The sequence below is a fragment of the Cucurbita pepo genome, chromosome LG09 (genome assembly GCF_002806865.2).
Source record: "Cucurbita pepo subsp. pepo cultivar mu-cu-16 chromosome LG09, ASM280686v2, whole genome shotgun sequence".
NCBI classification, from domain to species: domain Eukaryota; kingdom Viridiplantae; phylum Streptophyta; class Magnoliopsida; order Cucurbitales; family Cucurbitaceae; genus Cucurbita; species Cucurbita pepo.
In genome coordinates, this window is record NC_036646.1 from 423,684 (window position 1) to 437,673 (window position 13,990).

A 13,990-nucleotide genomic window follows, 5' to 3' on the forward strand; every position below is an offset into this window, starting at 1 on the left:
CAAACCAAAAGATTCCCAATGGAAAAGAAAGATAAAGAAAGAGCTCATCTTCTTTCACACGTGCCCACTCTCAACCTCTTTTCTCTTTTCGTACACCGTTCTAGAAACAAATACCACTTAGTTTCTATAACGATCCAAGCCCACCGCTAACAGATATTGTGTCTATTTGGGCTTTCCCCTTCAAGCTTTCCCTCAAGATTTTTAAAACACGTTTGTTAGGGAGAGGTTTTCAGAGTCTCGTTCTCGACTCATAATATATAGTTTCATTTCAATTTGGAGGTAAATTTACAATACTACAGAATTCACAACATTAAACCAAGATAACCCTCTTGGCTGTAATTTTCCTACAGTAAAATGTAACTAAGGTACTTCTAAAATATGGTGTAAGAAAAGAGAATGATGACTATTCAGATTGCTTCTTATGTTTTAGAATCAATCATAAAGCTATCTATCTTCCATCATTAGTAAGCAATTGGGAGAAAACTTTGGTTGTACTTATGTCTGAATAATTACCAGTACTTTCATCTGAATGTCTCCTCAAGTTGCTAGGATGAATTGCTGTGGATGTTGGGAAGTCGGAGTCGTCGATGTCCACGGGTTCCAATGGTTCGGTCTGTATCCCGACTTGTAGTTGAAGAACATACTCCAAGTTCCATAACACATCTCCCATGGTTGGTCTGTCAATACCATAGTCAGCCAAACATTTTTCTGCTGTTTCTCCATACTTCTTCAATGAACTCGGATTGATTTGCCCGACCAAATGTGGATCGATAATCTTTTCGAGCATGCCTTTCCTTTGCCAATGCAGTGCCCATTCCGCAAGATTTACTTGTTCCCTAGCAAGCAATGGATCAACAGCAGGCCTAGCACAAAGAACTTCAAAGAGAACTACTCCAAATGAATAGACATCCGACTTATCAGTTAGTTGTTGTCTTCGAAAATACTCGGGATCTAGATAGCCGAAGCTGCCTTTAACTCCAGTACTAACATGGGTTTCATCGAGACGAGGCCCGGATCTTGAAAGACCAAAATCTGCAACTTTAGCAACATAGTTCTCATCCAGCAAAATGTTGGTCGACTTGATATCACGGTGGATGATGCCCTGTGCAAAACCAGTGTGGAGGTAGTGAAGACCTCTGGCTGCACCAATGCAGATTTCGAGTCGTTGCTTCCACGACAACGGTGAGACAATCGGGCCATACAATTGCTTTTTCAATGGACCTTTCTCCATATATTCATAAACCAGTATCATTTCAGACTGTTCATCACAGTAACCAACAAGCGAAACAAGATGGTGATGTCGAATCTTGGACAAAATAGCAATCTCAGTGTGGAATTCAGGCAGGCCCTGACGTGATCCTGGCACACCTCTCTTCACAGCAACCTTTATATTGTCCCTAAGAACCCCTTTGTAAACCATACCAAATCCGCCCGAACCAATGATCAAACTCTTGTCGAAGTCGTTCGTCGCCGATTGAATATCAGCAAAGGGGATCTTCAAGCTGTGGTATCCATTTGGTCCAAAAGATGTTGCAAGAGTTGATCCCCTTGATAATTTACTATCAGAACTGCCTCCTCCATACGCCTGAACCGATGTCCAACCTGCACTCTCGGCCCGCCTCGGCTTCCTCTTCTTCCTCCTCTTGCATGCCAAAGCAAGAATTGCAGCAACAACCAAACATAAACCAACAAATCCACCAACAGCAGGTCCTACGATAACCCATAAATTTCTTTTCTTCTTCTCAGCTTCTGAAAACATATCCTTAGCATTCACCATTTCCAGGATCTCAGCTCCATTTAAGATCGCATTATATCTCAATGAACTGCTCAGATCAGACGGTCCAACACTTATCTGAATATTCCCAAAACCAGCAGAATCCACAATGAAATCAACATAAAGAGGAGTTGAAAGCTGGTGAAATGAAAGAGATGACAAATCCAGATCCCTATATGCAGAATAGCCATTGATATACACATTAAAGTACAGCTGATTAAGAGCAGAGCTAACAATATCACAGAAATGCAAGCGAATCAAGTGCTTCGCGTCATTAGATTCCAATGGAAAGTTCCAAGTGATGTTGAATTTTGCACCCAAAGTTGAGTTTTCCTTGTTCATCTGTTGCAATGTCATATAAACGCTGTCCGGCGCGTCCTCCCTGGTAGCGCCACCGGCCTGATAGTTCGGCGCGTGAAAAGTTGCGGCGACCTTTGCCGCCGATTTTAATACCAAAAAAGGCTCGTCAGGCACCCAAGTTCTCCATAGGCTGTCGTTGAACGGGGTCACCAGAGAACCCCCAACGTTAATTCTGTATTTCGTTTCCAAAATTTGTGAAGTGAGTTTATAATATTCTCGAACTCCATAAGAATCCACAAGCTTAGCTCCATTATCGGTAATGAGTTGTTTAGGAGCTGAAAATACCTCGATTGCATTTGCGAACCCGAAACGTGTACTCGAAACCGGTTTGAACTCGATTTCAAGCACATTGGTGTCAATTCTCACCATAAACTCTTTAATCACAGAATCGTTAACGCGAGAAATGATACAAAGAAAAGCACCATTAGCCCAGATAGTAAAATTTGCGGAATGTAAAGCGAATTCCGGCGCCGAAAATGGCGAAAGATGGAATCGCACCAAGTGAGTACCGTTCTTTTTTATGTTGAATCTGTAGCTTGAGGCGCTGGTGAAAACTCTGGCCGTATGATACAAAGGCTCGGAATCCGGAGGCGGATTTCGGTTGGAAACCGCCACCGATCGGCCGGCGGTGAGAAAGTCGGAGGCGGGTTTGACTGAATCGCCGACGAAGGTGCGGTTAAAGAAGGTGGGACTGGAGGATGAGCCGCAGCTGAGAAGAAAAATGTCAGAGGGAACAAACTCAGGAGAAGAAAAGGGAAGGAGAAGAAGAAGGAGAAAGAGGAATTTGGAGATCGCCATGGGAGGCGCACAGTGTTGCAGAGAAGGAAGAAGTATAGCTTTAGAATAAAAAATGGAAATGGAAATGTTTTGCTGTGGGAACGGAGCCACAGCAAGGTGATAGCGAGAGAAAGAAATTGAAAGGCCAAATAATAAGGGCAATTTAAATCTCATCTTTGACAGTTGTTATAATGTTGTAATGCATATTTTCTCAAAAGGGATAGCATAACATGAGACCATCACCTACTTCCTCCTTGCTCTCTCCACATCTTAGGATCTTTTTTAGGGTCAAATTCTCAATTATCCACCGCTCCACTCTATCCTGAAGTATATATCATCGAGTAAGATATCAGATGTTTAAATCTCTCATTCAAATGTCATTCTATCCTGAAGTTAAAAGCGGACTAAATCATTAATATAAAAGAGAAAACAGCCGCCCGAGTTCGATAGGACTGTAGTAAGGTAACGGGTAATTAAATTAAATCTTGGGTGTTAATAAATTATAATAATGCACACTTTTAGGGTTGAATTTTTGGCATGAGAAATGATTATTTGCACTCATATTTGGATGACCAAAGTATGGAAGTGGGGGAGGATAGTGGAATACACAAAGCATACAAAATAGTGGTTTGAAGGGCTATTTTGGCATTATGGTGGTAGGGAGACTTCTAATGTGTTTAATTGAAGCCGAGATTAATTAAAAAGATATGATTTTAACAACTTGGGAACACATCTTTCAACCCTTCTAATCTCTTAATAATAATGCAATTAAGATTACTTTAACTTTCTCACAAACCATGCTTCTCAATAAATCGTCATAATTCTTTCATTTAAACTTTCCATAGATAATCCCTAGAGAAAGAATAGCCAAAGAAAGTTTGACGTAAATATTACCCAAAATCAAGTTAATATTTTTTAAAAAATGTAAATACTAATTAAAAGAAAGAAAAAAAAGATTACCTTATAATTTATAAGTAAATTATCAAAAACTTAAATAAAAGCTTAAAAATAACTTAATTTGTTAAAATATTAATCATATAAGATATGGCCAAACTAAATCTAAGTTATTCCACACCTTTATTGGTAGGAACAAATTTACAGCTATCTTTTAATTATTTAGGACTAAATAAAAAAAATACAATAGTTTCGAACTAGGTCAAGTTTTCAATAGTTTATACTAAGAACTACTAAAAAGAGGGGAATTTTTTTTAAGAGTATTTGACACAAATAACTTATTATTATTTTTGCAAACATTAAAAACTATGTAATATATATTTGAATCTTATCCAAATATATTTAATTACATACTTGAGGTAAATTTATCAAAATTTTCTTTCAACTAAATTTTCTGATTATTAATATTAAATTCAATTCAATAAATTTTTATTCAATGATTCTATCTAACTCTACTCTAAACCTAGAGACATTTATATGTTGTATGACAGTAGTATTCATGCATATAATCATTACATGCAAGTCAATCTTTCCCGAGTTATTCATAATCACAATTGAGTTAAAAAGAAAATATGTCATATACTTATATCTTACACGTTAAGTGTACCTCTAGTCGCTAATGAATGATTTATCTACAATCTAATATGAACTAAGTTCCTCTCGAGTTTGTGAAGTGGTGGAATCTTATTGTTCAAGTCCCTAAATCAACTCTTAAAGAAGAAACTACTCATGAAACTTATTCTCGAGCTCCCTACTAGATTTATGAATCAGATACAAAACTCAATAAAATAAAATAAACAATTATTAAGTATTAAATCAATAATGGCAATAGTTTAAAGCCAAACATTTATTTCATTCTATTTATTTTGGAATAATGTGGGGATGGGAATGGGGTGTAATCCAATCCAACAACTTTATGGCTATTGTGAGGTGGCATTTTAGAAAAGTATTTTCCGACTCAAGTAGACAGTGTATGGTGGCGATAGGGAAGTTTGGGTGGTGGGAATGGGAAGTGTGGGCCCCAAGATAGTGGGTGGGTGGGTGGGTGGGTATCATTTTCATTAGCAAGCAAAATTCTTTCTAATTTTTCCTTATGCGTCCTTCTATTCTAATTATAATCACATCACCTTTTGGACTCTCTCCTTATCTATCTTTGCCATGATTGAAGGGAAGCAGGATGATGGAGTATTAAGGATATTAGAAGAAAAGAAACTTACACTTCTCAAAGCTTCAAACTTGTTCAAGATGCCTCTTGGTCCCTCGTGTCGTGTTCGGCTACAACATCAAACACGACTTATGTGTGAAACCTTTAAAGTGAAACGCGTTAACAATCAGTCTCTAAATTTTCACTCCACTAGCTTTATCATGTAAAACTGGAAATGCATTGCATAATTTAAAGAGAGAACCTGATTCATTACTGTAGATGACCAACCATGTTGGAAACATGAAGTCCCCAATAAGAAGTTCATGGTCTTGTGTTCTTTCTCTTTTCTTTTGTCCATTCAAGTGAGCCAATGTACAGGAATAGATTTCAATCCAAAAATTCTAGGAATTACATTTATGCCAAATTCAAGTGAGAATACTGAAGTTGTTTCCTTGGACAGAAGAAATAGAAAAAATTTACTGAAGGGTCAAATATTCAACAAAATAACAGCAAACTCATGTTATGAAACATGAAACTGAGACAATTTAATGAGACAGTTAATCCATACATAAATCCATCGCTTAAATACTGCTTCAAAAATGAAGGATTGAGCCACCAAAGAAGAGAATTAGGCAGGCAGAGAACAAAATACGTCCAACTTCAGAAGATACATGGCATACTAACCAGGTAGCTTAGCCTTTGCCTCAGAAGAGTTGATAGAGGAGGCGGCTCCCTTCCGGTGAATTTAGCATGACCTTAAAGAGAGTGTACACAATGTGATTAAAGAGCCAAATGAGTAAGACTTGGCCGCCTTTTAAGTCGAGTTGAAATTATATCTCAATAAGACTTCGCAAAAATGGCAACTTCCTCCGCAGCGTTACCGGTCATCAAGCATGTTTTAGGTCCCTGTGGCTGTTCAAAAGGAAAGCACCTAATTGTTGCTCCTGTTTCTTCTTTAACTTTCAACTCATCTTTGTCACTGCAAATACGATGAAGAAGACCATACAGAAGCAAGCAAAATTATGCACAAAAATACATCCACAACGTTCATTATCTACAAAACTCAAGAATTGAAAATAAGCATACCTAGCTGACCAAGGGCCCCTAGCCCATTTTCCCTGGGAGATCGCCTCTTTAAGTTCATTATATGAACTCACATCCACAACGTTACTGCAAAAAGGAGGTCAATAATAAATTAATGTAAATCTTATGAAAAGGGCGGGAAATGCAGGTTTTTCATATACTAAGATGAAATAATTATCAAGTACACAAAAAAAAAAACAAAACATTTCAGTCCCGTGACAGCTTTAGAGCTGATACCCTGTTAAATTAATTGTGCTGTTAGATTAACCAAAATTTTGTTTGTTTTAGATGAAAAAAGTGCAGAGAATGCATTAAGCCACTATTTATGACCGTCAAATTTTGATCAAGAATGTGATTACCACGATAATTATTGAAATGAGAACTGTGAAGCACACCATTCATTCCCTACCTTCTTTCCTTTCAAATATAATGAAACTACATGAATTTGGTGAAAACGGGAGGGGGGGGGGGGGGGGNGCGAAGGACGGGGACAGGAAGAAAATGAGGGTGAAGATAGGAACAATTTTCTTGAACCTCACAATTCAACAGAATATATTTACATTCAACCACCTAAGTATGTAATGTTGTACTACAATTTGCAAGAAGCATGCTACTCAACATTCAATTGCTTCAATTCGCAAAGGATAAATGTAACTGAACGTAGATTTATATACTTAATAAGAAACATCCCTAACATATGAAAGTAAGAAAGCACCTGTCACGAAAAGTTTTTGCTTGTTCCAGAAGAGATGATTGGATTTCATCCAACGTGTCTTTCACATAAGCTTCTAAAATAGAAGGTTCCATGGATATCCCAAAAACTTTCCCTTGCTTTCCAGGAATATCTCTCCTAGAAATAACCACACTTTGATTTGCAACATCCTTGGGACCAATCTCAATCCTCAAAGGAACGCCCTACAAATCCAAGTCTAGTTACAGACATTTGATTTCAAGTTAATAGCAACAAATACAAGGAGGGAGGAAGCCAAAATCTAGGTGAAAATAATGGAGCTAAAAAGGGAATTGGGTCACTCAAAACTATCAAGAACAGACATGCATACATCCTGTAAAAAAAATGGTAGCCAACCAACCTACACTACAGAATACTCTTTTTAAAACTAGATTCTAAGTTGTGAAAATAATAATAAAAAATACAGAAATTATAACAGAGAAAGCGAATATCTACTGGCAGATAACCAGTCTGTTAAAAAATTGAACATTAGGGTTTGCTTTTCAGACAATATGGTCCTAACCTGAGGGTAATAGAACTGTCAGACATTGATCTTAATCATAAAAAATATGCAGTTAAGCACCAACCTTCATCTCCCAGAAATTGAATTTCCATCCTGGAGTTCTCTGTTCAGAATTATCGAGTTTAACCTTTATTCCTGCCGTTCGAAGATTTACTTCTACAGAAGCAGCAGCATTAAGAACTTCTGCTTTAACACCTTCTTTCTTCCAGATTGGTATGATTACCACCTAGATATAAGTAAGGCACATATAAAGATATTTGTTAGAACCGACCGGTCGACTCAAAAAAAAAAAAAAAAAAAAAAAAAAAAAAAAANGCCGGCATTATCAGAAGTTCTTTCTACCATTCTCAAGTTTTCAAAAAGTTAGGACATATGACAACCATGTTATGCACCTATTCTTTAGTCACTTCAATATCATATTGTCATTAAATATACTTCATCTTTTTTTAGGATTCTATAAATATTTATGGATAAAATAGAAAATTCAAGTGGCTCAAAGCTAACTACTTTCGAAGTAACAAAAAGAAAAATAACAACCGGAATGGGAGAGCCATAGTCAAAAAGAGGATTGCCAACATTTTTCTCTCATTCAAAACCGTGCAAACATGGTAATGCTCAACAAAATAAAAATTGTAGACTCATATCTATACCTGTATTGGAGCAAGCCTTGGTGGAAGCATTAAACCTCCATCATCTCCATGAGTCATAATAATTCCTCCAACAAAACGTGTACTAATTGCCCATGATGTCTGCCATACATGTTGCCTTTGTCCATTTTCATCGGTGAACTACTCAGGTAATTGTTTCAGTAACTCAATTCACATTGACAGTGCAATATAGTATGTCAGACATCAAATAATGTTTTGGTTGAATGTTTCAAAGGGGCATTTATGAACCATCTTAACAAACAAAACAAAATATAGAAATCAAATTGAGGTCAAATGATATGGAACTAAGACATCTCAATTATGCAATATGAACTTCAAGAAATATGGGCTTCATTTATTTTTAGATGATTACACATTTTGAGTGGACGATAATCTAGAGTTATGATGTTTCTTTAATGTATTTTTAAGACTTTTTATTTATATTAAGTTAAATTTACATAGGGGCTAATAATGGCCGTAAAGTATGAAAGTTACTCTTGAAATGCCTCGTAGAAGGTTAAGGGTTTTCATTTTTAGGTTATATAAAGCCATGTATGTTATCTTTGTAAATTATACTTGGAAAGTGTTTTTGCCTTGAGATATTCAATCAACAAAGTAATCGAGATCTTACTTTCCCTTGGAGTGATCTAAAGGTTTTATTCTTCAATAAAGATGTTAGATCAAATTCCCAAGAGTTGCAACCATTCGGAATGAAATCAATTAGATTTGGGATTTTTTAATTTGTGAACTAAGGGTTTGATATCCATGCGCTTGTGAGGGTTCTTAGATTCACATGGCTAGGGTTTCCACATCACCAAAGTACAATAGGAACAACAATGGTGCATGTGCAACAATGAAATAACAAAAATATATCTCAACGACTATTATAGCAATTACCAAGTGTATTTAAGTCGGAAGAAATTTCAATGATTTGCCAAAATACCTGTGTTCCAAAAGCACGAGAAAAGTTTTGCCCAAGGTTGTGGCTGGTTCCTGCCTGAAGTGCTTTTCGATCCCCCATCATGGCCTCTATTGTATAAGTCTTGTCTGCACCAGCAAATGTCTCCACCTTTGATTTTCGACCTGCAATAACAGGTATTGCCGCTTGCTCGTAAGCAAATTTTGTATATATGTCAATCATCTGAATAGCCTGCAATGCAGCATCAAATTCCTTACTGAAAAGGATATATATGATTAGAAAAAAAGGAAGCAACAAAGTAGTATTGGATGCATCAGATATACCTCTTTTTCTGCCTCTTCTGGACTGGCATGAGCAGTATGACCCTCCTGCCACAGAAATTCAAGAGTTCTTACAAAGGGCTTCGTCCGCATCTCCCATCTAGTAACATTCGCCCACTACACCAAATACACAAAAGAACAGGTAATGAATAAGGATAACATAAAAGCCGAAGATAACTAAAATCTTCTCACAATGTGGCAAATCATCTAACCTGATTAATCATCAAGGGAAGATCACGGTGACTATGAATCCACTGTGTAAACATGTGATTCACAATAGTTTCACTCGTAGGTCGAACCTGCCAAAGCCTCAGGCAACCCAACAATCAAAACCAAACCTCAGGTCACCGTTTATTGAGGATTAATATCCATTTCCAATTTAGTCAATGCAACGTATCAACATCAAGATATAATAAGGTGAAAAACTGGAAAAGGGCGGACCAATAGCTTTGCTAAGTCTACGTACCACAAGCTTCTCTTCAAGTTCTTTCCCTCCTCCAATGGTTACAAGAGCTAACTCCGGACTAAACCCCTCGACATGACTCGCTTCCTTCTCAATGAATGAGTATGGTATAAACTGGAGCAAAAATCAGAGATTCCATCATTTACATTTTCAGCATATACAGAATTCACATTAGCACTCTTAAATGCCCCAGAGCCACACCTGCGGAAAGTACATATTCTCGTGACCAGTCTCCTTGAACTTAACATTCAGATATTCCTACAACAGAATTCATCATCCGATTACACACACAAGAAAAGCTGAAATACACAGCACGAACATTCCAGTCAAAATAAACACATATTATAGATTCCACCACCTGTATTGCTTCCCATATGGCGTAACCATAGGGACGAATAACCATGGTACCTCGAACAGGGCCATAATCCGCGAGCTCAGCGTTAGCAATAATATCCAAATACCAAGCATTGAAGTCCTGTGACCGAGGCGTGATAGCCCCTTCCGGAACTCGATTCTTCGAGTTGTCGACATGAATTTCGGTCCCGGTAGACGAGCTTCGCACCGAGAATCCAGGAGCAAGCAGAGGCAACCGGAAAGGGCGTTGCTGCCGCCATGAAATTCCCAGAGCTCGCCTGGAAAAAGTGAAAGGAGAGGCTGGGGAAAGCAAAGAGGAGAGCGAAGGTAGTCTTAGAGAAACTACCATTTCTTCGGAGTAGTTTGAAGTCAGAAGCTTACCGGGAGGCCGCGAAGTGCAAGCCGAGAGGAGGGAGATGAGGTTTGGCTAGTAAGCGATTCAGCGTTGCCAAATCTACTGTACTTGCAACCCTTTCCACCGTTGATCGTGCGTGATTGATGATGATCATCATCTTTACAATTTTGATCAAGTGGGCTTCCTAAAATAGCCCAATGGGCCTGGCAATTTTGATCTGTGGGCTTCCTAAAATGGCCCAATGGGCCTGGCCTGCTTCCCATTTGCCTAATTTTGAAACACAGCCACAAATGAAGATAGTGAAGCATCTGAATTTAAAGAAAGGATGAATCAAACTCGAGATGAATCTCAAATGAATTCCTCAAAGCTGTAATGCCGATGGGCAAAGGTGTAACGTTGTTGGGCAAGACTCTGCTTCCTATCTCTGTGTGAGCTCAATGAAGTATGTTCAAACCAAAAAAAAAAAAAAAAAAAAANAATGCGGGATTTCTTCAAAATTTCAGGCTCTAATGTTGATTTGAATTGAGAAAAAGCGTAACGTTGTGTGAGCTTAATCAAGTATGTTCAAACCCACAAAAAGAATCTCAATAGAAAAAGTGAAAGCGAGATTTCTTGATAATTTTAGGCTCTAATACCTATTTGAATCGGGAAAAGGAGTAACGTCGTAGGTCAAGGACTCGCTCCCCATCCCTATGTTAAGCTCAATCAAGAATGTTCAAACCCGCAAAAAAAGAAAGTCACAATAGAAAAAGTGAAAGCGGGATTCATTCAGAATTTCTAGTCCTACTACTCCGCACACCATTAGAATGTCTTTTGAAACCCCACAATAAATAAATAGTTCTGTTCTAAAGATGTCATTTTGGGATTGTTGAACATCAGTTAAAAAAACATCATCTTTAACTTCAAATGCTATCATATGGGTGTAATTGAATTGTTCGACGTTTGGTGCTCTTAATAAATGGATTACCTATATCAACACAATCTTCATTCATAGCACAGTTGATTATATGTACCTACCTTGTTGTACGTACCTTGGATCGAAAATTCCATTACAATCTTTCCAGATGAGATTAAAGTTCCATTAGAATTTCTTCATCTCAGTCAAAACACACAACAAAATTTCAGAACTGCCAAGTGTTGTGTACAGAACTAAGCCAAAAGGAACATATATATTAGAATCTATAAGATGAAAACAGCCTTCATCTCAATCAAAAACAAAGATCATGTTCCATTACAATCTTTCCAGATGACCTTCATCAAGAAAGAATATTTGAGATGATGATAATCTTCTTCATCTCAATCAAAACACAGAACAAAAACATTTCAAATACAATATTTCCTAAAATCTACAATCTTTCCAAAATTAATAAGCATCCATAGAGAGAATTCTATAATCTTCATCTCAATCAAAGCAGTGAACGTTTGCCACCAACCTTCCCATTCCAGATGAAAGCTCAGAGGGGGGCGCGGCTTATGGGGTCTTTATCAACGTGAAATTAATACTGTCACTGTCCTTCCAGAGTGAAAAGGTATCCACTGAAGGTGATTTTGGGGACTTGCAAGGCGGTGATGAGTCAAGCCTTCCCCTTCCAAATAGACACAACTTCTTCGGAGATCGATCGAAAATCTCCAATTCCGCCATCTCCTTGAGCTTCAATGGACTATCAGGCTGCAACCAAAAAATTGCATCTGGGTCATGTTTTTGCTCTATACAAAACTAAGAAGGAAAAGATTCAAAAACTGACCTTTCTATCCATCTTCACCTCCTTGGGGAGATCTAAATGACAACAAAAACAAAAGATAAGAACAAAAAAACCACAAGAAATAACAAATAAACATGGACTTTCTAGATAGATGTCAAGACTTTATGACCATACCAAGTCCAACGATGCTTAGAAATTGATCCTTCTCCACAGCGCAATTTCTTGATTTAATGCACTCTTGATGATTGTGCAGGAAGCGCTCCTGATGGATCAATTCTTCTCTTACAGTGCTCAACTTCAGGTTCTGCTTCTTCTTTGAGGCCTCTTGAAGGTTTGGCTTTCCAGAATTTGAAATATCTGAAAGGACTTTTCGAGTACCCTTCTGTATTCTCTCAGAGCCCTTCAGTATGTTTTTCTTTTTTCCTACACAGTTTTCTTCATCAATGAACGTGAGATTCTTTGTGTTCTGCCATTTTAATGACTGGTTTAGGACTGGCGTTCTTGAATTTGATAGATCGCCAAGGGGCTTTCGCCCACTAACCCCACTTTTTCTTTGTGAATTCATGGCATTAGCCTTCCCTGCAACGGAGGGTCCTGTGATGCAAATAACAATGTTAAACAAGATTACAAAAATAGGTTTAGAATGATCCAAAGAAGGCTTTAACTCCAACCATTATAGTGAACATTGTGATTCTCATCCTGAAGAACACCGCCATTTTGCAATGTCATTGCCATGTTGTTGATGCTGCAGAAATGTATATTATATCCTGCGAATGGAAGAATCGAACCGAGTTTGAAATTTAACGATGAAATCAAGGCAAAGGGCTTACATGCTACATGTTGACCCCTTGAAATAAAAGCACAAGGACTCAAGGACTCAAGGACTCAAGTAACAGAGAAACAAATTGAATATCCTATATAAATCGGTACATAATTCAAGGTTACGAAATGAAAATCAGCCGATCATGCATGAAAATTGCCTAAGGGTAATGTTTCACCTGTTTTTAATTTTCATTCTCAATTAGGTATGAAAATCCTTGCTTCGCAATCTCAAAAACAGAGAATCAGATATTTCCCACAGGAAGAAAAAAGTACATACAGAACAAGCCCTATTTACATTAATGAAATTACTCAAGTTTTTCATTTCATTTCATCCTCCGTGGACGACATTCCCTATTTACATTAATGAAATTACTCAAGTTTTTCATTTCATTTCATCATCCGTGGACGACATTGGTAAAGTAAAGAATAATAAATTTACAGGAACAGAAAAACTTCGTCCAAAAGAAACCCTAAAATCTTGTTTATCACTTCTCGTCAATTTCTTGCTGTTCATCAGTTTCACAGTTAAACTCGGGAACATACAGAAATCAAACAGAGAAGATTCGACATACGAGAGAAATTGATATTTGAAATTTCAATGTAAAAGGAAGAAAAATATGCCTCAAGTAGCAGAGTTCAGGGAGAAACTCACAATTAAGAAGATTCGACTACCAGTTGCGAGAAATCCCTTGATCTTCCTCTCGACTTTCTTAAATTTCTTCTGGAAAATTTTGTAGCAGTTTTTTCGAGTTTTTAGTTCGTTGCAAAAGTAAGAAGTCCTTGAACGGGACCCTACTTAAATATCGGCAACGCGTCTCCAACGGTAACTTTTCTTTTCCAGTGCTTTTACATTAATACCCTTCGTTTGAGTACATTATTACTTGGAACCATAAATATTTTCCTTTACGGATAGAATGACCGTTGATAGAATTTTGGGAATTTGTTTCTTTAACAGGAAAAGTAATTCCTTTTTTTTTTCTCTAAATTAATTATAAATGAGACGTAAAGAAGAGTTTTTTTTACTTCCATTAAAACCAAAACAATTGTCTAATGATTTATAGT

The 13,990-nt window shown here is 37.3% G+C and overlaps 3 protein-coding genes across 3 annotated transcripts; all 3 read right to left on the reverse strand.

Annotated features, from left to right (window-relative positions):
• Positions 1 to 226: 226 nt before the first annotated feature.
• LOC111801649 (probable receptor-like protein kinase At5g24010) lies at positions 227 to 5,352 on the reverse strand. The gene is made up of 3 exons (XM_023685711.1): positions 5,272 to 5,352; positions 5,083 to 5,172; positions 227 to 3,233 (listed from the first exon to the last, which is right to left on the reverse strand). The coding sequence occupies exon 3, from the start codon at positions 3,083 to 3,085 to the stop codon at positions 449 to 451; it is 2,637 nt and encodes an 878-aa protein (XP_023541479.1). The 5' UTR covers positions 3,086 to 3,233; positions 5,083 to 5,172; positions 5,272 to 5,352; the 3' UTR covers positions 227 to 448.
• Positions 5,353 to 5,461: 109 nt separating this feature from the next.
• On the reverse strand, positions 5,462 to 10,514 carry LOC111801650 (proline--tRNA ligase, chloroplastic/mitochondrial). The gene is made up of 11 exons (XM_023685712.1): positions 10,053 to 10,514; positions 9,896 to 9,952; positions 9,698 to 9,808; positions 9,444 to 9,530; positions 9,235 to 9,348; positions 8,936 to 9,142; positions 7,996 to 8,133; positions 7,410 to 7,571; positions 6,808 to 7,007; positions 6,096 to 6,179; positions 5,462 to 5,988 (listed from the first exon to the last, which is right to left on the reverse strand). Exons 1-11 carry the CDS (start codon positions 10,395 to 10,397, stop codon positions 5,847 to 5,849), a joined length of 1,647 nt encoding a protein of 548 aa, XP_023541480.1. The 5' UTR covers positions 10,398 to 10,514; the 3' UTR covers positions 5,462 to 5,846.
• A 986-nt stretch (positions 10,515 to 11,500) lies between these two features.
• LOC111801991 lies at positions 11,501 to 13,715 on the reverse strand. The gene is made up of 5 exons (XM_023686247.1): positions 13,581 to 13,715; positions 12,778 to 12,873; positions 12,281 to 12,700; positions 12,149 to 12,180; positions 11,501 to 12,072 (listed from the first exon to the last, which is right to left on the reverse strand). The coding sequence occupies exons 2-5, from the start codon at positions 12,839 to 12,841 to the stop codon at positions 11,875 to 11,877; spliced, it is 714 nt and encodes a 237-aa protein (XP_023542015.1). The 5' UTR covers positions 12,842 to 12,873; positions 13,581 to 13,715; the 3' UTR covers positions 11,501 to 11,874.
• Positions 13,716 to 13,990: the final 275 nt, after the last annotated feature.

Excerpts from the sequence above, each read along its gene's own strand:
- LOC111801649 (XM_023685711.1), bottom strand. The coding sequence starts at position 3,085 with ATGAGATTTAAATTGCCCTTATTATTTGGCCTTTCAATTTCTTTCTCT.
- LOC111801650 (XM_023685712.1), bottom strand. The coding sequence starts at position 10,397 with ATGGTAGTTTCTCTAAGACTACCTTCGCTCTCCTCTTTGCTTTCCCCA. Across the intron at positions 9,531-9,697 it reads AACTTGAAGAGAAGCTTGTG|GTTCGACCTACGAGTGAAAC; the intron begins GTACGTAGACTT and ends AGGCTTTGGCAG. Across the intron at positions 7,008-7,409 it reads TCAATTTCTGGGAGATGAAG|GGCGTTCCTTTGAGGATTGA; the intron begins GTTGGTGCTTAA and ends TTGGATTTGTAG.
- LOC111801991 (XM_023686247.1), bottom strand. The coding sequence starts at position 12,841 with ATGGCAATGACATTGCAAAATGGCGGTGTTCTTCAGGATGAGAATCAC. Across the intron at positions 12,701-12,777 it reads TCACAATGTTCACTATAATG|GACCCTCCGTTGCAGGGAAG; the intron begins GTTGGAGTTAAA and ends TTTGCATCACAG. Across the intron at positions 12,181-12,280 it reads TCTAAGCATCGTTGGACTTG|ATCTCCCCAAGGAGGTGAAG; the intron begins GTATGGTCATAA and ends GTTGTCATTTAG.